Source organism: Protopterus annectens, chromosome 12.part0 (genome assembly GCF_019279795.1).
Source record: "Protopterus annectens isolate FY-2018-M chromosome 12.part0, PAN1.0, whole genome shotgun sequence".
Taxonomy (NCBI): Eukaryota; Metazoa; Chordata; order Ceratodontiformes; family Protopteridae; genus Protopterus; species Protopterus annectens.
The window spans coordinates 396,710,591-396,734,942 of record NC_056746.1 but is presented as its reverse complement, the minus strand read 5'-3'; the positions used below and the strand labels follow the sequence as shown (position 1 = coordinate 396,734,942).

The window sequence follows — 24,352 nt, the reverse complement described above, 5'->3', positions numbered from 1 at the left end:
CTTTCCATGAAAAGAGTAGCAAAAATTAATGCAATTTCCTATCCATTTTGAGGTTGTCTGTTTTGAAATTGCTTTTCCTTGCATTCCTGTTGCATATGCTACCAGAAGCTGGTCAGTTTTTCTGCTGGTCTTAGTTCTGTCCAGATAGTAGCGTAATTGTCTGTGCACATCCAAGGTATGTAGCATTCTTTCCCCCCTGTTCTGTGGGTTGGGGAAGAATGTAGGTAAATGAATCGCTTGGTTCAATGATACTCTGGAGACCACTTTTGGCATAAAGGTAGGGTTAGTTCTCAGAGAGACTCTGTCCTGATGGAAGATAAGGAAGGGCTGTACTGCCATTAATGCCTGTAACTCAGATACCCTTCTTGCTGAAGTGATTGCTAGCAGGAAAGCAGTTTTCCAAGACAAGAACTGTAATTCTGCTGTTGCTGCTGGTTCAAAAGGGGGAAGTGTTGACTTTTCCAGCACAACGTTGAGATCCCATGTAGGTAAAGGTGGTTTCCTTGGAGGTTTTACATTTTTGATTCCTCTCAAGAACTGCCTGAGTAGAGGATGAGAGAAGACAGGAGGATCCATGTTGTATTCTGCTGAAATTGCTGATGCATGAATCTTAATGGAGGAGTAAGACAGGCCATTGTGGAACAGTTCTGCTAAATATTCCAGGATGTGTGCTATGTTTGCCAATGAGACATTTTCTCCCTTTGCTGCACTCCAAATGAGGTATCTTTTCCACTTGGCTGAATAAGTCTTTCTTGTGGAAGGTCTGCGTGCCTCCAATATAATGTCCTTAACCCTCTGGGATAAACCTGGGTTATTTTGTTTTATGCAATATTCCAAGCAGCTAGCTGCAGTGTTTTCAAGTTTGGATGTAGGATCTTGTAGTTGTCCTGTGTTAGAAGTAAAGGACATAGAGGTAGAGGCCATGCGTGTGTCCGAGACATGCTTCTCAGTAGCGGGTACCAATGTTGCCTCGGCCAGTCTGGAGCTATCAGGATTACCCTTGGCTGATCCTCTCTGATCTTCAGTAGAACTTTGTACATCAAGGGAAGAGGTGGAAAAGCATATGCTGTCAGGTTTTTCCAGCTGAAGGAAAGGGAGTCCACCCTCCAAGCAAGTGGGTGGTATGCTCTTGTGCAGAATTTCTTCAATTGGTGGTTGTGTGGGGAGGCGAACAGGTCTATCTCTGGTAGTCCCCATTTCTTTGTTATGGTTTTGAAGATATCTGGATGCAGCATCCATTCATGAGCATCCGTGGTAGTTCTGCTTAAGGTGTCTGCTAGAGAGTTTTCTTTTCCTGGTACAAATCTGGCCTGAAGTTGAATGTTGAGATTCAGGGCCACATTCCACAGGTCCATTGCCATCTGGCATAGAGGATATGAATGTGTACCTCCCTGTTTGTTGATGTACCACATGACTGTGGTATTGTCAGTCCTTATCAGCAGATGACCCTGTTGTAGGAGTGGTCTGAATGCCTGGATCGCATGTTTCACTGCCAGCATCTCCTTTAGATTTATGTGTAGATTCAGCTGGTCTTGGGTCCATAGGCCTTGAATACACTTGTCCACCATGTGTGCCCCCCATCCTAGGTCTGAGGCGTCCGTGGTGATGGTCTGGTTTGGATGAGGTTTGTGGAAAGGCAAGCCTCTGTTCATCTGACAGGCCTGAGCCCACCACAGGAATTCTTGCTTCAGGCATGGAATTATTGGAATCTGGGCTTCTAGACTGTGCTTGTGTTGAGACCATACATTCCTTAGGCACCATTGTAGCTTTCTCATATGCAGCCTGGCATGTGGAACCAATATTATGCATGATGCCATGTAGCCCAGGGCTTGCAGGACTTTCCTTGCAGTAAGCCGAGTTTGTGTTGTTAATGTCATGAAGTAGGCTGGTAGTTGTTTTTGTTTTTCTTCTATGAGAAAAGCCATCTGAGTTGATGTATCCAGTTCTGCACCCAAGAATGTCATCCTTTGGGATGGTACTAGTCTTGACTTTTGCATGTTGACTGTGTATCCCAAGGCTTGCAACAGTTGTATGACATTTTCCAAATCTTTTGTCAATTTTGCCTTGTTGTCCGCTTGTATTAGGCAGTCGTCCAGGTATGGGTAAATTTGAATCCCTTGTAGCCTGTAATGAGCAATTACTGATGCCAGGCATTTCGTGAATACTCTGAGCGCAGTAGATAAGCCAAAAGGCAATGCTGAGAATTGATAATGCTCTGATCCTGCAAGAAATCTGAGGTGTCTTCTGCAATCTGGTCGAATAGGGACGTGCAGGTATGCCTCCTTGAGATCTAGAGTCACCAGCCAAGACTCCTTGCCAGGCATGGGAAGAAGCTGCTGGAGGGTCAGCATTTTGAATTTTGGAACAATGAGGTATGTGTTCAGTGCGGACAAGTCTAGAATAGGTCTCCATTGATTTTATTTTCTTGGTACAAGGAAAAGCCTTGAGTAAAATCCTTGGCCTTGTTCCATAGGTGGTACCTCTTCTATAGCTCTCATCCTTAGTAAGTTGTTGACTTGTCTTAGAGCGTCTGTTTTTTTGGCTTGGTGGTAGGTTTGGCATTCCTCTCTTTTTTGGTAGAGTGTGGAAGTGAAACCTGTAGCCCTTGTCTATTGTTTGTAAAGTCCATTTGTCTCCTATAATGTAATGCCAGTTGTCGGAGAATAAGGCTAGCTTTCCGCCCAAGGGTGCTTCCAGTTGTTCCCTGGTAGGCGGAACTAGAGCCAAGTCATTGTGTCTGCCCTGTGGAAGTGGTTGTAGTTGAATCTGTGGCAGTACTTCTCTGGTTGGTAGGTTGCCACTGACGTCTCCTGTAGGCACCCCTAGATTGACCTCTGCCTCTGGGGCGTCTATTTCTGCCTCTCTGCGCTCTGGAGTTGTCTGGAAAGGACCAATTCTTCGAAGGCCAATTTCTGCTAAACCTCGGAGGTTGGACCTGTAAGAAATCCTTGACTGTTTGGACAGATTTTATTTTTTCTTCCACCTTCTTTAGAACCTCCTGTGCAGGGGAGCCAAACAAACTTTGTTTCTCCATGGGAGCATCTAGGAGTTTTGACTTAACATGGTCTGGTAAGGATTGTTCTTTAACCAGGCATGCCTTGAATCACTGTTCCAGTCATAGCTGATCTAAAGGAAGCCTCCAGTGCATCATAGCCACATTTTAAGAAATGGTTACTGACCTGCTGAGAGTTATGTACCAAATCCTGAAGGGACTTGCGGTCTAAAGGTTCAGGAGAAGACAGTTTTTTGTTTATCTGGTCTAACAAAAATTCCTGGTACTGAATCATGTGAAATTGACAGTTCAAGGCCCTGGCCGAAAGAGTAGCAGAAGTATAAACATTTTACCCCATCTCTAATGCTCTAGATTCCCTTTCAGAGGGAAGAGGGTTTTTGGCAGAAGCAGCTGCCACACCTTTAGGGCCCTGTGAAATGGTTTCAGGGTCTGCAACAGGAGCCTTATACAAATGGTAATGTGTGTCCGGGACCCTGTAATATCTGTCTGGCTTGGCAGGGGCCGGAGGAAGAGAATCAGGGCAGTACAGACATCATTATATGCATCATCAACAACTGTTAGTACTGGCGGAATGGCTAAAGGCCTATGCTGTGGTAAGTGTAAAAAGGTCCTTAGCCTTTTCCTTGAATCTGAAAAATCCTGGCCCTGCCATTGGAAGTGTTCCCTCATAGCATGCAAGGTTTCCCCAAAAGAAAATTCTTCAGGAGGAGAAGCAGAAGGAATGGAGTCTTCTGCATCAGAATCCTCATAAGGAGAATATGGGCCTTCGTGAGGGTCTGAATTGTCTGAGTCATCCGAGGAATAATCTGTAGAGACAGGTTCCGGGGGTTCAGTCCTAGGCCTCTTGTCTGGAGGGGGCTGAGAGGCCCTGTCTGGGTGAGGTTGGGATCCCCTGATCAAAGAAATGAGATCCTCAGCCAGGCTGAGCATTTGGGAACTAGAGGTAGGCCTATGTGAAGGAGTTTTTGCAGGTAAGGCCTTAGAAGATTTAGCTGCTTTAGCCCTGGCAAAAGCCTTGATAGACATAGAAGCAGGGGGTCTAGCAGCCCCACGTGCAGGGGTAGATATGTCTAAAGGAATAGTGTCTGACAAATCCTGGGCGCCTGCTTCTGTAGCAGTAAATTCAGTAGCAGATTCAGCCATACTCTGTGAGGCCTCGGCTATCAGAGGCATGCTTTCGGCCGAAGGAAGAATCGGGGACTCTGTTTCAGCCGAAACCGAGACACTCGCGGTTGGCCTAACTGTGGTTTCAGCCGAAACCGCGGACCGTGAGTGTCGGTCCTTTTCCTTGCACTTTTTAGCTAATTGAGTAGTCGGAGTCTCCGACGGTATTTTGTATGCAAAAGCAGGACCAAAAAACTCCTCTGCAAACTCCGACCGACGTCTAAGTGTCCGTCGGTTGAAGGAAGCACAGGCTAGACAAGCTGATACGTCGTGGTCTGGGCCTAAGCAAGGAAGGCAGTAAGAGTGGAAATCCTTATGAGGTATTTGTTTCCCACAAGTTAAACAATTATTTACTTTGTCTGACATCGGCTGAGGCAAGAAAGAGTCCCCAATGGGGTACTTAGCTTTTTAGAAGTCTTCGGTAGTAGAAATCTCTGGATCTGACCGACCGGCACTTGCGAAAGCTTCTGCTTCGGGCACCGCGCGGCAAGAAAGACTGAGGAAAATGGCGTCGGCTGATGCCTTTATACCCAATAAACAGCAGCTATGACGTCGGGTGAAGTGCGACATCAGCCGAGGCCAGACCCAGACTTTGGAATCCGGCTGACCGAAGGGCTGCCTGAGGCAGGACAACCCATATGTTAGGACTGCAGATGCATCCTTGAAGGACATCAACGGGACACTTATCTGACTTCTAGGTATTCAGCACAGCAACAAGGTGTTCATAGGTTCATAGGTTCATACTAGGCTATCTGCCCAAGGGCATTTATAAGCCTAGCCCAGAGTTTTGTGGCTTTCGCCACCCCTTTAGTTTGGAAGATACTATGCCCATTATTTTGCTGTGCCTCTGTCAAGCAGTGACACTGAGATAATCCCTGGGGTATATTTGCGATCTCCCATCCATTGGTCAAGATTTCTCTTGAACAAAGCCAGTGAGGTGCTCTGCCTTACATGTACCGGGACTCTGTTCCACAGCATAGGGAGTCTCTGGGTGATGAATCTGTCCCTCCAGCACGTCCTATTAATAACCGTGTCAAGGTTTAAATCTCCCGCCCTTGTAGTTCTGAGGGATCTAGATTTTTTGAGGTGAAGCATGTTCATCAATTCTGGGTTGGACATGGCCTTGTATATCAGGCACAGGTCACCTCTGAGCAGACGGTAAGCGACTGAATAGAGCTGGAGTTCCTTCAGTCGGGCAGCATAGGACATATTTTTGAGACCCTTTATCCTTTTGGTGAGGAATTTTTGGGGCCTTTCCAGTTGCTGCAGGTGTCGTGTCAGATACATTCCGAATGGGGCATTGTACTCAATCATTGGTCTGATGAGTGATGAGTACAGGGGGACGATGACTTCCCTTGATCTAGATGTGAATCCCTTCATGATCAGGTGGGCAATGTAGAAGGTCTTCCTAACTACTTTGGCAATGTGAGTGTCAAATGAAAGGTTACTGTCAACCTGGGTCCCCAGATCCCTGATAACCTCTTCTGAGCTCAGTGGGTTGCCCCCTATATGGTAGCTAGGTAACCTTGTTTTTCCCAAAGGGTATGACTATACATTTTTGGCGTTAACTTTAGGCCATGGCTCTGGCACCAGTTATCCGTTTCTATAAGACCCTTCTGAAGGATATCTGTGTCAGATGCGTTCTCAACTATGGCACCCAGTTTGCAGTCATCTGCAAATTTTGTCAGCCATAATCCTCCTGTGTTTGCTTGTACTTCTGAAAAGTAGATGCCGAACAGGAGTGGGCCCAGGACAGAGCCCTGTGGGACACCACTTGTGACAGGCTTTGAGTCTGACATGGCGCCAGCAACTCTGACCCTGTGGGTTCTGTCACTTAGCCAGTTTGCAACCCATCTTGTAACGTATGGGTTTACATTTAAGCTGGTAAGTTTTTCAATGATACCTGAGTGTGGTATTGTGTCGAAAGCCTTTGCCAGGTCAAGGTAGGCTGTGTGGACTGCCTTTCCCTCGTCAATGGCCTTGGTGACTGTTTCGAAAAAATCAACCAAGTTTAAAAGGCATGATCTGCCTTTGACAAAGCCAAACTGGGTCGGATCCAAAGTCTGCAAGTCCCCTATGTCTTTATTTATGAGTTCCACAGACCAACAAGCAACAATGGCGTTCCTACTGGTGGTAAGGAAGTTCTAGGTAACTACATCCATACATCACTTTTATGCCCACGCCCTATGTGAGGAGCACATATGTGACATATGGCACATATAAGATCATAAGGCTTTGGTATACTGGCCAAACGTCAGGCTGCCCTGAGAGGGAGATCCCTACAATAAAGAATACTGTAACAGTGACACAGAAGGACATCTAAAGTAATGGTGTCAGAGTCATTATATGCAAATAACACTATGGATAATACAAACAGTTGCATTGTAGGATGTGTATCATCTGTAGCTTGGGGGAGTCCATTCTTTGTTCTGGGAGTCTTGCAGTTCTTGCAGAGGTGTCTAGGAGACAACCTGTGAAAACCAAAGACTGAGAAGGCCACAGACTGGATTTTTTGAATTTTACTAAGATGCCCAAAGACTGACACAAATGAAGCAAGAAATCTCTTTCTAAAATAAGGGATTCTTTTATACTTGCAGCAAAGAACCAATCTTCAAGACACGTGAACACCAAAGAACACCCCTGCAACCTGTGGTGTTGCAACTACTGGCATGCACTTCTAGAAGATATCAAATGTGGCAACAATCACGACTTCCATCAGATACACCCCAATATTCTTAGAACGGCAAGTGTCATACTCTGCATGCTCATAACATATACTTTCAATATCTTTCTCTGTCAGCCGATGCTTTAACATATTCCTTCAAACATGCTCTGGTCATACCTCCCCCTCCCTAGTTAATGACTTCCTGCCTATTGCAACTATACCCACTAACAAATATTAAGAAAACTAAGAAAATTGTCTACTGCCAGCTGCTGGAATACACTTCAAAATACAACATTCTTACCGACAGGCACATCTTTTGCCCAAATTACAGTACCCTTACTGCTATCTATTGCCTTACTGATGATATCTATTCTAACTTGGTAAACTAAATGGTGCTGTTTTCCTGGACTTCAATTAGATTTTTGATACAGTTAACCATCCCCTTCTTCTCCCAAAACATTCAGGTAGGAGACTCTCTTCTGTGGTCCTGGCTTAGTTCAAAAACAATTTGTCTAACCACATATTCCAAATGATCAACCAAGATAGTTCCTCATTTAAAGGAACCATTGGCAGGATCCTTGTTGATCTATTCATCCAATCGACATGAAAAGTGTAAAACCAGTTTCTCCGAATCTTGGAGCTATGTAGTTTTTGCAGGGGCAAGCCCCTCCGGCACAACCCATGAGGAGGGAAACCCCACACATACCCACACACCCCTGAATTTAAATATGCCTATTTGAAGGATGCACAACAGTGGAGAAAAAAGAAAACCCCACTGTCAGTGAAACTCCTTTTGCTCTTTTCCCATTGATCGTACAGCACTCAGGAAAACTGTTGCAGACGGATCAACAAGATCACAATGGACAAAGTTGATCCTCATGGTTCTGTCCTTAGTCCACTTTTCTCTCATATCTGAGATCTATCTCAGACCAAGTGTCTACTATATGCCAATGGTACTGTCTTTACAAGGAGAGATAAAGACCATAATGTTTTTATTGCCTGCAGCATAACTTCAAAATAATCTGGAACTGGCTAAACTGCAACAAAGTACTGTAATACTCTTCAGCACTCCTCATAAATTATACACTGCTTAAAAGTACAGTTGTGCACACTTACCATAAATATAGATGTTCAAGTGTATTCACTGTTGCAGTCATTGCATTTGGGGTAATCTGCTTGCAGGTTGCCCTCAGTCGGCCTGATTAACAAAGTCTTAGTTCCTCCGTCAGTTGCTGTCCCTTCTTCCATGACGTCAGGTCGTCAAGGGTATAAAACATGCAGCCGATGCCATTACATCAGTTTTTCTTGCCCCAGATGTCAGGTGCTCCCCTAATGGGGAGCAAATAAACATAAAAACACAAAGGTATACTTCCAACAAAAAACAAATACACCAAAAAGGCTTTTAAGCAAAGTAAAGGAAAGTAGAGGTATAGCCAGAAGAAGTTAGGGGGCTGGAGGAAGGGTAAACCGGATTGCAATAGTGAATGCACTCAAACATCTACATTTATGGTAAGTGTACACAACTGTACTATGTTCTTCGTGTTTCATTGTTGCAGTCATTACATTTGGGTAGATTCCCAAAGCTGTGGTTGGGAAGAGGAGTTTATATAGCATTAGGGCCAGCTATAAGGCCCTGCAAGACAGCAGTGGCAAAGCCAGCTCTGGATTTAGAGAAAATTGGCAAATGATAATGCTTGGTGAAAGTATGTACAGAACTCCAGGTAGCAGCTTCTAGGATGTCCCTGATAGGAACACCTCTGAGAAAGGCTGCAGAAGTAGATGCAGCCCTGGTGGAGTGAGATCTGATCCCTTGGGGGATAGGTTTTCCATGGTGCTTATAGCAGAAATGAATGCAATGGCTTATCCATTTAGAAATGGTTTGTTTTGAAATAGCCTTCCCCTCTGCCCCTGCAGCAAATGGTACCAGCAGTTGTTCAGATTTTCTTCGAGGTTTGGTCCTATCCAAGTAGAATCTAAGTTGTCTGTGCACATCCAAGGAATGCAGAATCCGTTCCCCTTTGTTCTGTGGATTGGGAAAAAAAATGTTGGCAAATGAATGGACTGATTAAGAGCCACACTGGATACCACCTTGGGCATGAAGGATGGATTGGTCCTGAGTGCCACCCTGTCTGAATGAAAGATGATGAAAGGCTCCACTCCCATAAGGGCCTGTAATTCAGATATCCTTCTAGCTGAAGTGATTGCTAAAAGGAAAGCTGTTTTCCACAAAATAAATTTTAAGTCTGCAGTAGCAGCTGGCTCGAAAGGAGGTAAAGTGAGTTTCTCCAATACAAAGTTAAGGTCCCAGGGCAGGGGTTGGTGCTCTCCTGGGTGGTCTCAAATTTTTGGCCCCTCTGAGGTACTACCTGAGCAGAGGATGAGAGAAGAAGGGAGGTTCTGTGTTATAATGAGCTGAAATGGCTGAGGCGTGGATTTTAATGGAGGAAAAAGACAGGCCCTTGTGAAGCATCTCAGTTAAGTATTGCAAAATCTGAGGTAAATTGGGCGCTGCTGTGCTCATCCCTTGAGACTGGTTCCAGGCACATAATCTTTTCCATTTTTCAGCATAAGATTTTCTAGTACTAGGCCTCCTTGCCTCTAAGATGACATCCATCACAGGTTTGCTGAGGGATGATAAGGGTGAGTTTAAGTAATTAGCCAGGCTGCAAGGTTCAATGTTGGAAGTTGAGGGTGCAGAATCTGGTTCTCCTGCTGAGACAGCAGGGAAGGGGTCTGAGGCAGGTGCCATGGAGATAACTGCGAGACACTGCGCAGGAGGGGGCACCAGTGTTGGCGCGGCCCGTCTGGAGCAATCAAAATCATCCTTGGCTTGTCTTGTTTGAATTTTAGTAGAACTTTGGAGAGCAGAGGCAGCGGGGGGAAGGCGTAGACTGATAGATTTTTCCACCTGAAGGACAGAGCATCCACTTTCCAAGCTTGTTTGTGGGGAGTCCTTGTGCAAAACATGTCCAATTGGTAGTTCTGGGGGGAGGCAAATAGGTCTATGTCTGGGCTCCCCCATTCGCTTGTCAACATGTTGAAAATCCTTGGTTCCAGTTTCCACTCGTGTGGGTCCATGAGGTTTCTGCTTAGTCCGTCTGCCAGTGTATTTAAAATTCCTGGCAGGAATTGAGCTTGTAGGTGCACTTGGTAGCTCAAGGCTGTGTTCCACAATGCCATGGCTAGTCTGCAGAGGGGGTAGGAATGTGTACCCTCCTGCTTGTTTATGTACCACATAACCATGGTGTTGTCCGTCTTTACCATTAATTGTCCTGGAAGAATGCAGTCCTTGAAGGCCATCAGAGCATTCTGTACAGGTAACTTTTCTTTTTGATTGATATGTAGGTGCATTTGACTTGGGTTCCATTTGCCCTGAATGCACTTCCCTGCCAGGTGAGCCCCCCATGCATAGTCTGATGCATCTGTTGTTAGTATTTGGGCGGCAGGGGGTAGTGTGAATGGTAATCCCTTGTTTTGGTGGCAGGCCTCTGCCCACCAGAGGAACTCTAGGCGTAGGCAAGGTATGATAGGTATCATTGTTTCTAGGTTGTGAGAATGTTGACTCCATAGGCTTCTTAGATACCACTGTAGTTTCCTCAATATGCAGTCTTGCATATGGAATTAGAAGAATGCAGGAGGCCATGAACCTCAAAGCTTGCAGTATTTGTCTTGCAGATAGCAGGGTTTTTGTGGCCACTTGTTTGAAATAGGTTATCAAATGAATTTGCTTTTCTGGTGTGAAGTAAGGCATCTGGGAAGTTGTATTCAAGCTTGCTCCCAGGAATGTAATTTGTTGACAGGGTACCAGTTGTGATTTCTTTTCATTTATGGTGTACCCCAGACAAGTTAGAACCCTTTTTACAAATGCCAGATGATTTAAAAGTATGCCCTGGCTTTATGCCTGAATTAGACAATCGTCCAGGTATGGGTATATTTGAATACTTTGCCTGTAAAATGCAATAATTGGGGCCAGGCAATTTGTGAAAACCCTGGGTGCAGTAGACAAGCCAAAGGGCAGTGTAGAGAACTGATAATGCGTGTAGCCTGCTTTGAAGCGTAATTATCTTCTGCAAGATTCCCTGATTGGGATGTGCAGGTATGCTTCTTTTAAATCTAGTGTTGACAACCAGGCGTCTTTGCCTAACATAGGAAGTAATTGGTGAAAAGTCAGCATCTTGAATTTTGGAATCTCCAGAAAGGTATTTATAGTAGACCGGTCCAGGATTGGACGCCATGATTTGTCTTTTCTGGGTACCAGGAAAGGTCTGGAGTAGTAACCTTGTCTCTTTTCCTCTTCTGGTACCAGTTGAATAGCCCCCATGCTTAAGAGAGAAAGTACTTGTTTTTGACCCTCTGCCCACTGATTTGGGGGCAGGTCCGGCCACCCACTTGGTGTTGGCAACGTGTGGAAATGTAATCTGTATCCCTGGGACAGTATATTTAAAACCCATTTGTCCTGGGTTATGAGATCCCAGTTCTTTGCATGAAGAGCAATCTTTCCCCCCAAAGGGGCGGTCAGAAGATAAGTGCTTGGAAATTTTAAAAGGAAGTCATTGAGACTGTTTACCATAGGGGGGGGTGTCTTGTTGTTCCCAGATTTGGAAGTGGAGGTCCCCCACTGCTTAGTTCTGAGAGTCCCCTAGGACCAAAACCTGGGGTTTTTGCTGTGTCTGGGTTTGGTTTGAGAAGACCTGGAAGGCGGTTGCACTTGTAAAAAATCTTTAACAGTTTGCATAGACTTAGCTTTATCTTTCATCTTTTTAAGAACTTCTTCAGCCTTGTTGCCAAACAGGCGGTCCTGATTTAATGAAGCATCCAACAATTTAGCTTTAACATGATCAGGCAAAGATTGCTCCTTAAGCCAAGCATGCCTTCTAAGCACAGCTTCAGTAACAGCAGCCCTGCATGAGGCCTCTAAAGAATCAAAACCACACTGCAAAGTATGTTTTCCAACTTGTTCAGCAGAATGCATTAAGTCCTGTAAATCTTTATTTTCCACACAGTCAGGAATCAACATCATTTTCTGTATAAGCAATTCAATGACATGTTGCTGATATTTTAACATATGAAATTGGCAGTTTAAAGCTCTGATTGCCAAGGTTGCTGAAGTATAAACCTTTTTACCCCATCTATCCAGCGCCCTAGAGTCTCTATTAGAAGGGGTAGGATTTTTAGCAGTAGAAGCCTTAATGCCCTTGGGCCACTGAGAAATAGTCTCTGGATCTGCAGTAGGATTTTTGAAAAGGAACTTGTGGGACTCAGGAACCCTGTAGTATCTGTCAGGTTTACTAGGAGCAGGAGGCAGGGAATCAGTGGCCAAACTGGATTTCAAAAAAATCATCAACAATGTCTACTACAGGAGGAATAGCCAAAGGCCTATGCTGAGGTAGAAGGAGGAAAATCCCTAAGCCTCTTTTTTGAATCAGAAAATTCCCCAAAAGAAAAATCCTCAGGAGGGGAAGCAGAGGGAATAGAATTCTCTGCATCAGAATCCTCATAAGTAGGTAAAGACAAATCTAGGTCATCAGAAGAGTCAGAAGAAACAGAATCATGATCAGAAGATTCATAATCAAACTCAGCCCTAGGCCTCTTAAGAGGGGAGGGGGGGGGGTTGACTACCCCTGATTAGAGTTATTAGATCTTCAGCCATTTTTATCATTTGTTTTTTAGGCATAGGGGCCTGAGCATCATTTTTTTAGACATGGATCGAGATTTAGGCCTTAGTAATGAAGGAGGTATCGATTTAATATGTAAGACCATAGGCCTGAATACACCCTCAGAAGCCGGTGCCTGCACAGCGGTTCCGGACCCATCCAAGGTAGAGACATCCGCGGGTTCCATAGCTGAAGTATCTCGCGGCATACCGGACTCCGAATGGGTCTCAATAGAGGCCTGCGAATCAAAAGTAGCGGGTATCATGGGCTGTAAAAGCACCTCACTGAGTACCGGCGAACTGGCGACTGGCTTAGGAGAAGCGTCGTCGGCAGTTTTGGACCTTGGCAGCCTGACTCTCTCTTTATCTTTGCATTTTTTCTGAATCCCAGTAGTCGGATGGCTAACCGATGACATTTCTGGATAATTAAACCGAGAACCGAAATATTTAGAGGCGAAAATATACTGATGACGGACAGTGCAATGATTAAATACAGCACAAAACCGACAGCAAGGCACGTTGTGGTCAGGGCCTAGGCAAGGAATACAGTACAAATGAAAATCCTTATGAGGTATTTGCTTCCCACAATACAATTATTATATTTTACTGACATCAGTAAGGAGCAAGAAAACGTTTCCCCAATGGGGTACTTAGCTTTAAGTTGAAGACTTCAGTTCTGAAACTCGAAAACGACAATTTCAGGAGTCGGACAACTGGCACTTGTGAATTGCTTTTGCTTCGGGCACCACACGGCAAGAAAGACTGATGCAATGGCGTCAGCGGCATGTTTTATACCCCTGACAACCTGACGTCATGGAAGAAGGGACAGCAACCGATGCAGGACCCAAGACTTTGTTAATCAGGCTTACTGAGGGCAACCTGCAAGCAGATTACCCCAAATGTAATGACTGCAACAGTGAAACACGAAGAACATCACTAAGTATCTATGATCTAGTGGGCATCATTCTGCCTTGACCAAACAACAAGAGTATCTTGGACTTAACCTTGATCAATAACTCACTTTTAATGTACATGTTGAAACTCAAGTCTTGGACCAGCTAAAAGCCTCCTACAATAAAAAAATGTGAGTCCCTACTAGGAACACTACTAAACCAATGTATATAATGTATATAACCACTTTGTTTTTATATATTTTAATTGCTTTCTAATTTCTTGTATAATCTATGTATGTTTGTCTATGTGGAGCTTCTCTCCCTGGGCATCCGCTGAAAATGGACATGTATCCAGTCGGACCATCCCAGTAAATAAATGTAAAATAAATAAATAACTCTGACTTCCTCACCTTCGAAGCCAGAAGAACAATAGCCCAAAACGCCTGAATATACAGTCCCTATCTCCACATTATGCTGTTCACACACCACTTTACTTCAAACTACTGAGAAAGTACAGTTTTGTGCCTACCATAAATGTAGATGTTTGAGTGTCTTCACTGCTGCAGTTATTACACTTAGGTTATCCTGCCGTCAGGCGGTCCCGCAGTCGGCCAGAGTTCCAAAGTCGTGGTCCGGTGTCAGTTGCTGTCGCTTCTTCCCTGATGTCAGTGCGCCAGGGGTATATTAGATGCAGCCGAAGCCATTTTCTTCAGTTTTTCTTGCCCCAGATGTCAGGTGCCCCCAAATAGGAAGGCAATACATAATGGTAGTAAAACATGCCAAAAATGTAAACCACAAAACCTCCAGTTACCAGCAAATACACCACATAGGTAATATAGGTAGAAAGGTATAGATAAGTTCCAGCTAAGAAAGAGGGGATGGCGGCTGGGTAACCTGGACTGCAGCAGTGAAGACACTCAAACATCTAATTTATGGTAGGTACAAAACTGTACTATGTTCATCGTGTTTCACTGCTGCAGTCATTACACTTGGGTTGAATCCCAAAGCTGAGTCAGGGTGGCTGGTTCTATAGAGGATTAGGGGTGGCTATGAGGCCCTGCAGCACTGTGGCAAAGCCAGCTCTGGATCTAGAATAAAGAGGCAAGTGATAATGCTTGGTAAAGGTGTGCACTGAACTCCAAGTTGCAGCCTCCAAGATATCTTTGGTAGGTACTCCTCTAAGGTAGGCAGTTGAAGTGGCTGTTGCCCTGGTGGAATGTGGTCTAATGTTAGTAGGAACAGGTTTCCCATGCTGTGTGTAGCAGAACCGAATACAGTGTCCTATCCACTTGGAAATGGTCTGCTTTGAAATAGCCTTTCCCTGTGAACCTGCAGCATATGCTACAAACAATTGCTCATTTTTTCTGAAAGCTTTTGTTTTGTCCAAATAGAAACGTAATTGTCTGTGTATGTCCAAAGAATGCAGAAGCCTCTCCCCTTTATTCAGGGGATTTGGATAAAAAGTTGGCAAATTAATAGTTTGGTTAAGAGCCACACTGGATACCACCTTAGGCATAAATGAAGGATTTGTTCTTAAAGAAACCCTGTCCTGGTGAAAAATTATGAAAGGCTCCACTGCCATTAGTGCCTGTAACTCTGAGACTCTTCTTGCTGAAGTTATTGCCAGAAGCAGAGCAGTTTTCCATGAGATATATTTTAGTTCTGCTGAAATGGCTGGCTCAAAAGGTGGTAAGGTTAGTTTTTCCAAGATAAAAATGAGGTCCCAAGCTGGTGTTGGTGCTCTTCGGGGAGGTCTTATGTTTTTAGCCCCTCTGAGGTATTGTTTTAGCAATGGATGAGAGAAAATAGGAGGATCTGTGTTGTAATGAGCTGAGATGGCAGAAGTGTGGATCTTAATGGATGAGAAAGACAGTCCTTTGTCCAGCATCTCAGTCAAGTATTGAAGTATCTGAGGAATATTTGGGACAAGAGGGTCAAAGCTTTGAACCTGGTTGCAGGCACAGAATCTCTTCCACTTTTCTGAGTAAGATTTCCTGGTGCTAGGCCTCCTGGCCTCCAAAATGACATCCATAACAGCTTTAGAGAGTGGTGTTGTCTGTCTGACTACTGAATCTGCCATGCAGCCAGGTTTAATGTTTTGAGCTGACTGTGCAGGATCTGATTGTATTGTTGAGTCAGAAGGTGCGGAGTTTGAGGTAAAATCCATGGTGGACCTTGAGCTAAGTTCACTTGCCCTGAATACATTTTCCTGCCATGTGTGCTCCCCAGGTGTAATCCGAAGCATCTGTTGTTAGTGTCTGCCTGGCTGTGGGTAGAGTAAAAGGCTGTCCCTTGTTGAGGTGACATGCCTGTGCCCACCATCGAAACTCCTGTTGTAGGCAGGGAATTAGAGGTATTACTGCTTCTAAACTGTGGCAGTGTTGAGTCCAAACACTTTTTAGTAGATACCATTGTAATTTCCTCATATGCAGTCTGGCATATGGAATTAGAAGTATGCAAGATGCCATGAATCCCAAGGCCTGTAGAATTTTTCTTGCAAAGAGTTGGGTTTTTGTTACCAACAACTGAAAATATTGAGTCAGTTGTCCTTGCTTGTCTGGCGTGAGATAAGCCATCTGGGCCGTTGTATTTAAGCTGGCACCCAGGAATATTATCTCTTGTGAGGGCACTAGTTTTGATTTCTTTTCGTTTACTGTGTACCCTAGGCAAATTAGCAACCTTTTTACAAACGTCAGATGCTTTAGAATAATGTCCTTGCTCTCTGCTTGAATAAGGCAGTCGTCCAGGTATGGATATATCTGAATTCCTTGTTGTCTGCAAAATGCAATTACTGGTGCCAGGCACTTTGTGAAGACCCTGGGCGCAGTAGATAAGCCAAATGGCAGTGCAGAGAATTGGTAATGCATTGAACCAGCTACGAAGCTGAGATATCTTCTGCAGTTTTGTCTGATAGGGACATGCAAGTATGCCTCTTTGAGGTCCAAAGTAACCAGCCAAGCCTTCTTGCCCAGCATAGGAAGAAGCTGCTGCAGTGTCAACATCTTGAATTTCGGAACATCCAAGTAAGTATATAGAGTGGAAAGATCTAGAATGGGTCTCCAGGCTTTGTCCTTTCTGGGAACCAAGAAAAGTCTTGAGTAAAATCCTTGTCCCTTTTCCTGTTGTGGTACTTTTTGAATAGCTCTCATTTCCATGAGGGCTGTAATTTGTTTTTGTGCCTCTGCCCATTGATTTTGTGGCAGGTTTGGCATTCCTTTTAGTCTTGGTAGAGTGTGAAAGTGGAACCTGTAACCTTGAGACACAATGTTCAGAACCCATTAGTCTTGGGTGATTATATGCCAATTTTGTGAAAAAAGTGCTAGTTTTCCCCCTAAGGGAGATGCCAAAAGGAAGGATTTTGGCATTTGAAGGGGGAAGTCATTGGGACTGTTTCCTGTAAGGTTGTGACTTGTCTTCACCTCCTTTTGGGGTTGGTGTACCCCACTGTCGTGGTCTGTAAGATCTGCCTCTTGGGCGTCTGTATCTGCCTCTTTGTGGTCTGTCTGACACTGGAAAGGACCAATTTTTTGAAGGCCAATTTCTACTAAATCGAGGTGGCTGCACCTGTAAGAAATCCTTCACTGTTTGCATAGATTTTGACTTATCCTCCATTTTCTTTAATACCTTCTCTGCCTTAACACCAAAAAGAAAATCCTGCTGTAAAGGAGCATCCAATAATTTAGCCTTGACATGATCAGGTAAAGCTTGTTCTTTTAACAAAGCATGCCTTCGAATCACCGACCCTGTAACTGCTGCTTTACATGAAGCCTCTAATGAATCAAAACCACATTGCAAAGTATGTTTTCCCACTTGTTCAGTTGCATGCAATAATTCCTGCATTTACTTATAGTCAGGATGTTCTGAAACTGTACTAATTTTCTGTTTAAGCAGAGATATTAAATATTGTTGGTATTTAAGCATGTGGATTTGGCAATTTAAAGCTCTTACTGCTAAAGTTGCAGAAGTGTAAACTTTCTTCCCCCATCTGTCTAATGCTCCAGAATCCCTGTTAGCGGGAACTGGATTCTTAGCTGCAGAAGCCTTTACCCCTTTGGGGCCCTGGGAAATAGTTTCTGGATCAGCAGCAGGGTTTTTATAAAGAAATTTGTGAGAGTCAGGGACTCTGTAATACCTGTCTGGCTTGACTGGAGCAGGGGGTAAAGAATCAGGGTTTAAACTGGATTCAGAGAACACACCATCCACAATATCTAACACTGGCGGAATAGCCAGGGGTCTGTGCTGAGGTAATAAAAGAAAATCTCTGAGCCTTTTCTTGGATTCTGAATAATCCTGGCCTTCCCAATGGAAATGCTCCCTCATGGTATGTAAAGTTTCCCCAAAAGAATAATCCTCAGAAGGAGAGGCTGAAGGAACAGATTCTTCGGCATCTGAATCCTCATAGGGGGGCAGAGAGGAATCAGAAGAGATGGAAACCTGGTCAGAGGCGTCATAGTCTGTATCCTGCCTAGGCCTTTTATCAGGGGGGGATGGGAACCCCTGATCAGAGTAATTAAGTCTTCGGCCATTTTAAGCATTTGTTTTTTAGGCATGGAGGCCTGTCCAGGTGAATGCTGTACTTGCTTCTTTGTCTTTAATGGAGCCTTAGACTTTGCAGAAGTTGTAATGGTAAGCTGTGAAGGTCTGAAAACACCCTCAGAAGCCAATGCTTGCTCAGCGGCTCCGGACCCATCTGAAGGGTTAGTATCTGTAGGGCCAACAACTTGAGTATCATGAGGCCTAGCCATCTCCACATGGGAATCGGGGGTAGCCTGTGGCTCTGAGGTCGCGGGTGTCAGGGGCTGCGAAAGCGCCTCACTGAGAACCGGCTACCGGTCTAGAAGAGGCTTCATCGTCAGTTTTTGGCCTCGGATGCCTGTCCTTAACCTTGTCTTTGCGTTTTTTGTGTATTCCGGTCGTCGGTTGTTCCGACGGCATGGTATAATTAAACCTTCGGCCAAAGTAATGGCAAGCAAAATCAAACCGACGTTTAATACTGCATTTGTTAAATCTAGCACAAAACTGACAACTAGTGACGCCGTGGTCTGGGCCTAGGCATGGAATACAGTAAGAATGAAAATCCTTATGAGGTATTTGCTTCCCACAAGAAATACAATTATTAACTTTTACTGACATCGGTCTGAGGCAAGAAAAAGTTTCCCCAATGGGGTACTTAGCTTTATAGAAGACTTCTGTTCTGAAAATCGAATTGAAAATCTCAGGAGTCGGCCGACCTGCTTTTGCTTTGGGCACCGTGCAGCAAGAAAGACTGGAGAAAACGGCGTCGGCTGCATCTAATATACCTCCGGGCGCACTGACGTCAGGGAAGAAGCGACAGCAACCGACGCCGGACCAAGACTTTGGAACTCTGGCCGACTGCGGGATCGCCTGACGGCAGGATAACCCAAGTGTTATGACTGCAGCAGTGAAACACGATGAACATCAAAACCCTATGAGTCATGCATCTTGGTGGCAACAGACAATATCACTGTATCTCTCCTGAACAAAATAACTGGATCCCTAGTGGCTTTTTTCTTGGAACCATAATCTTCAATATTCTTCACGAGATATACTGCCTCTCTTTCCATAACAAGCTAAGAATTATAAGACAAACCTACTCCCTCAGCAACAGTTATGCACATTCACTGCTTAGGCCTTCTTCTATTTGTGAAATAATTTTCCCTAAAATTGTCCCTGCCACATGGAACAGCGCTGAGGACTTTAAAAATATCAAACAACTTAGTTTGTTCAAGAATTTACTTAAAAAGCATCTCACTAAAGACAATGCTTGTAAATGACTTTGTGATAATGGATGACCTCAACACCTATTAATGCCTTCTCTCGTACCACTTCTCCATTTCTTTAAGCCCAACAATACTTGAGGCTACCTTCAGTGTGTCACTGTTCATTCCATTTGTATTTTAAATCCACAGTAATTGCTCTTTCTTCTTCACTAGGTGTGTAACTTCTCTTTACTATATCAAGTACTTATTAGCATGGTTTAGTGAACATTTTTAGAGCACATGCAAACTTTCTTTCAGTGTCATTTGTACATGCTCATACCAACTGAATATTGTCTACATTTCTGACAATACATACTTTTAACTAGTGCTCTTTGCCAAGGTTTATTCTGTATATATGCCTAATCATAATATGTTAATGCGATATGGTTGAAATCTTATTCTGACTGCATTTACCTGTTTCTCGTATCAGCTAACTTTGTTTAGTCTTTATCTAGTTGGCCTGGTTCATGCCTGAAAAGGGTTTGCAGAACACTGCACCTACCTGGTTATCATATAATCAAATATAAATAAATAAGCTAACAAACTCCTTGGGGAGGGGGCTGTGGTGAGACCAGAGGGTAGTGACCAGAACTGGTAATGGTAGACTCTTAGCTAAAAGCAAATAAACCATCTGGATTGCTTAGCTAACTTGATAAGCATCTTGAAGGTTGACTGAGCTCATCTAGTCCCCTTCTTGCAAGAGTAGAAAGACCATCTAGAATTTTTTCTTCTTTACCTGGAGATTTAGCCAGCTGAAGTCTAAAATGGGCCTGAGGTTGTTCATCTTTTTCAGAATTAAAAAGAATTTTGAGTACACTCAAGATCCTTTCTGGTCTGGTGGGACCTCTCTGATGACTCTTTTTTGCAGGAGCAGAGACACCTCCTCAGCTGCTGACAGAATGAAATAAGGAGCAGGATGTTTCTCTTTGGGGGCAGAAATGAATGGTGTGATGTAACCTCTGGATATGATGCTCTCAACTATTTGTCCCTCATGAGGGCTGACCAAGCTTCCAGATGAAGAATTAGATGCTCCCAAACTGCCTCTAAATGGGAAATGTCAGGCAATCATTCAGGAGTGCTGTTAAGGTTTCAATGAAAAGGGACCCTTGAACATTTTGTTGTGCAGACCTACTATGCCCCTAGGCAGTGTTCATTAAACGACCCCTCTGCCTTGATTGGCCCTATCCGAAGAGACGTTAAAACATGAATACTGGGACTTCTTGAACCAGAATCCTTTTCTACCCTTCTGGTTCTTCGAATAGCACCTCTGAGGGGTTTCAAAGCATACTCCAAAATCAGATGCGTTCAAGACTTGTTCATTCTTCATCAATGTTTTCCCTTCAACTTCACACTAGACAGAGATGATCCATTGTAAGAGGCATTTATGAAGGATGCTTTAAAATTGTCTGAAAAATCACACTACCACAACTAGGCATGAAAACACTCAGCAATGCTGTTGTTGTAGTTGCTCCATCAACTGCATTATGGAGTAGTCTCATGAAAAGGTCTATAACAAACAACGCGGTAGATAACTAAGCTTATATGTCTGATGTCAGTGATTATGTGACAGAATCAATGTTCTTCTCCTTTTGCATGGAAACTTCCGATAACCCTATTGGGGGGGGGGGTTATCCACTGAACCAGGAGCGTCTCTGGGCCCTTGGTGAAGGATGAGTTAAGGCACTCAGAGCTACATTGTTCTTTGGACAAACGATTTGTGCTCAAAGACTCTGAAAGACTGATACCAGAGGATGTAGCTGGAGCCAAGGTAGCATTTGTTTCCTGCATTTCCAGACAGACAATGGTCCTATCAAAGAACTTGAATGCCGACATGGACCTGGATGGTACAGAGGACACACCAGCAGAAGTGTCTCCATGTCCAAGGAGAAAGCACGTCCCAGTGACAGACGGCTAGTTGGATCAAGGGCCAAGATTACTGTCAACATCCTGAGGACAGAGGACCCTGATACAGTAAATGCGCCCAATTTGGCACTATAGCCAGCACCAAGACACAGTTGGCTCCAAAGGATTTAGAGGCAAATATTCTGGATGCATGGATAATATGGACAGGCGTGCCGCTTGCACTTACCTGAAGGGATCCAGGATTGGTTTCGGCTTTAGACCCACCACTGCCAAGACAGAGACAGAGGTTGGTGGGTCTACCCGAGGTGTAGGTGCTCACAAAGTGTCTTTTCTTGGAGATTTGTCAGAGATTATGATGGTCTGGGTGTTAACTGTTGACAATGAATGTCTGCATGATGGCTGATTTGATCAGCTTGGAAGTGAGGGAAGGTGAAAGCTGAGATGGCTTGGTAAAATTTGGTGCTAAAGATGATGGCATAGATGGTCTAATTACCTTTCGCTTCCCCTTTTCTTTAGCCATATCTTTTTTGTTTTCTTTCACTTCTTTTCCTCTTAACTATTCTTTCTCTCCTCCTCTCATAAACTTTCTGCTGTTGCTCCTATTGAGGTTTACCTTGCTGAGAAGATGAATCTTTGGCTACATCTCCCACTGTGGCAGGGAGAAGACCTTTCAAATTCAGTTAGTTCCTTCAATCTATAAGGAACCTGGACATGAAAGATTTGCAGATGGCACACTGTGCTTGAAGATGTTCTGGCCCCAGGCAGGATGAGATTTTGTGTCTGCATTTGGTACACTTTCTGAAGCGCAATTCTTTCTAAACAACTAGTATACATGTAAGGAAGAGAAAATGGAAGAAACTAGAGATAGGAAAGAAGAGGAAGAATTACAGACTATTATTTTTCCTGTGAGAAAAGCTATAGGCATAGGAAGGTCTGTGTAAAAACAGAGAGAAAAAGATTGAAGTAAATGGTATAATTCGAGGAAACAGTGAAATAACACATAAAACTGTAAAAAATTTTCACTTACCTTCACCACTAAGAACAAACACTGGATGATCATGTCTACGGGGGATTGTGGCAAATGAAATTGACGGAACAAGAGGAATGCACTTCAAAAGCCAGGAGAGGGGCTCATGTGCTGGAGAAGCTTCCGTGTGGAAAAGCTGCCATCCTGAATTATCCACAGAGGTGGATTACCCAACAGTCAAAATGGATGGACAGGACAATAAAGGATTTAAAGTTTCTTAGTAGTCCAGATTTCTAAAATGCTACTTTCCTCAATAACAGTTCTGTCCATTCCTCCCCTGATATTTCATCAGCAGTGATCTTTGATCAGTAATTCATACAGCAACATTGATTTAGTCAAACAGCAAAAGCATTCAGACAAGTAAAATAAAAGCAACTTCACCTTGAAGACAAAGGTCCAAATGGGGTGCGGAAACATGATACACCACGCTGTCTTCTTTTCCTGAAGGCCTGCTCCACCAGTTTTGTTTCAGATGCCGAATCAATTCGCCAGAATGATCCCTTGCCAGGTTCTTCCTGGGAGCGTGGAACTTTGATAAAGTACCGATTAAGTGAAAGATTATGTCGAATAGAGTTCTATAATGGGAAATGAAGAAAAATAAGAAAAATATAAGTACTAAACTGCAACTTTTCTTATTTGAATATTTACAATGTAAAGCCAAAAAGGAAAACTGCAAAATCTTCAGAACAAGGTCAATTAAAAATGTGCATTTTTCTGTTTTCTCCCTGTTGAATATTTACTAGGAGAACAAATTAGAAGTAACTAGCAGAAAGTCAAAAACAAGCATGGGCGTTGCAACAGCACTTTCTTAAATGACAACTGCATAGATGCTGATTGCACTAAGTTACTGATTTGTTGACATTTCCTAAAGTTTAAGTCCTAACAAATGTTCACTTGTCAAACTTTACATTTTACTCCCACTTGCTATATTGTTAAGTATTAAACTGATTTGAATCTAAACATTTTCTGTCATAAGATGAATTTAAAATGATGGTTTCAAGACAAAAAATGTTCAGGAATTATCAAAGTCAAATACATCCATCTGTAGGTATTAGGCAATCAGTTTACAGACCATTACAAGCCCAGCCAAAATCCATATTTAAAAGTTTCCTCTAGCCTCAAGAAGGAAACATAAGCTACATCGCAGAATAATTTGAAGCTATCCTTGCCATTATCTAGGTTTTCCTTGAAGGTGATAAGGGTGCTACTCTGCTTGACATGGAGTACAAGTTTGTTCAAAAGATGAGGGATATGTTGGGATATGAATCTATCATGCTGACATTTTTTAATTATCTGTTGATGATGGTTTAAATCCTTTAACTGGGTATTTGAACCATTTACTCTGCAAAGGAACAGGAGGTCAAAGAGAGTCATGCTTTTCATCGATCCAAAGGCTAGAGACAGATCAGCAAGGAGGAGTCTGTAAGACAATGAGAACAAAGAAAGAACTGCCTATCTGTATGGAAAACTCATGGTCTTGAGGTCACTGATCATTTTAGATTGGAATCTATGAAGTCACTCCATTTGTTTGATGTTTTAAGACAAATACACAACAAAAGGGGCACTGCATTCAATAACAGGTATGAACAGAAATAAACAAAGGGGAATTAAGACTTTCTCACATATAGCAGAGATGTGTTTGGAAATGGATGAGACACAAAGAAGGCCTTCTGAACTACTACAATGATAAACAGACAAGGACCAGAGTGCTGTGATCCCTTAAAACAGTGTGTGTCTGGAGGATGTGTCACCTGCATGATATGATGTGGAAATGACTAGTTTATCAAAATGAACTACACTACAATTTTTTACGTTTAGTTTAAGCTGAGACCACTGTCCTTGCGTCATTTACTAATGCAGTCTAACCAATGTTGCACAACTGTGAGTCGTGGAGTAATGATGCTTGCATGTGCTTCTCCCCTCTAGCTGCTACTATCAAGGTGCCATCCACAATACTACAGAATAACAGGAATTCAGCAGGAGCCATAATTTACTCCTCAATGCATCTTTACTGCTCTAAATAATTCAGGTAACTTCAGCAGCTGGTTTTGTTTCCTCTCTCACAGAGCCCAAGTATTAAGAACATTGTCACAGCCAAGAATGCATGTACAGACGGCATACATGTCTTACCAGTTTTTACTGATGTAATCTCCCTCTCTGTGGACTGCTTTCATGTTTAAGCATCCTTGAGCACCCAGTGGTACACCACTGCAGTTGTACTACTTCCTACTCTGCAAGGTTTGCCCCATCACTAGTTCACAGTGGTATACATTCACTTTTACTTTCCATCTTAA

At 43.5% G+C, this 24,352-nt stretch overlaps 1 protein-coding gene across 3 annotated transcripts in view; it reads right to left on the bottom strand.

The window, feature by feature from the left end:
- Positions 1–24,352, bottom strand: part of FOXK1 (forkhead box K1) — a 1,462,137-nt gene that overhangs the window by 576,554 nt on the left and 861,231 nt on the right. For all 3 annotated transcript variants that reach the window (XM_044089495.1, XM_044089496.1, XM_044089494.1), the window contains exon 5: positions 22,440–22,633. In XM_044089495.1, the coding sequence (XP_043945430.1) occupies positions 22,440–22,633 (194 nt within the window). The remainder of the gene's footprint in view (positions 1–22,439; positions 22,634–24,352) is intronic.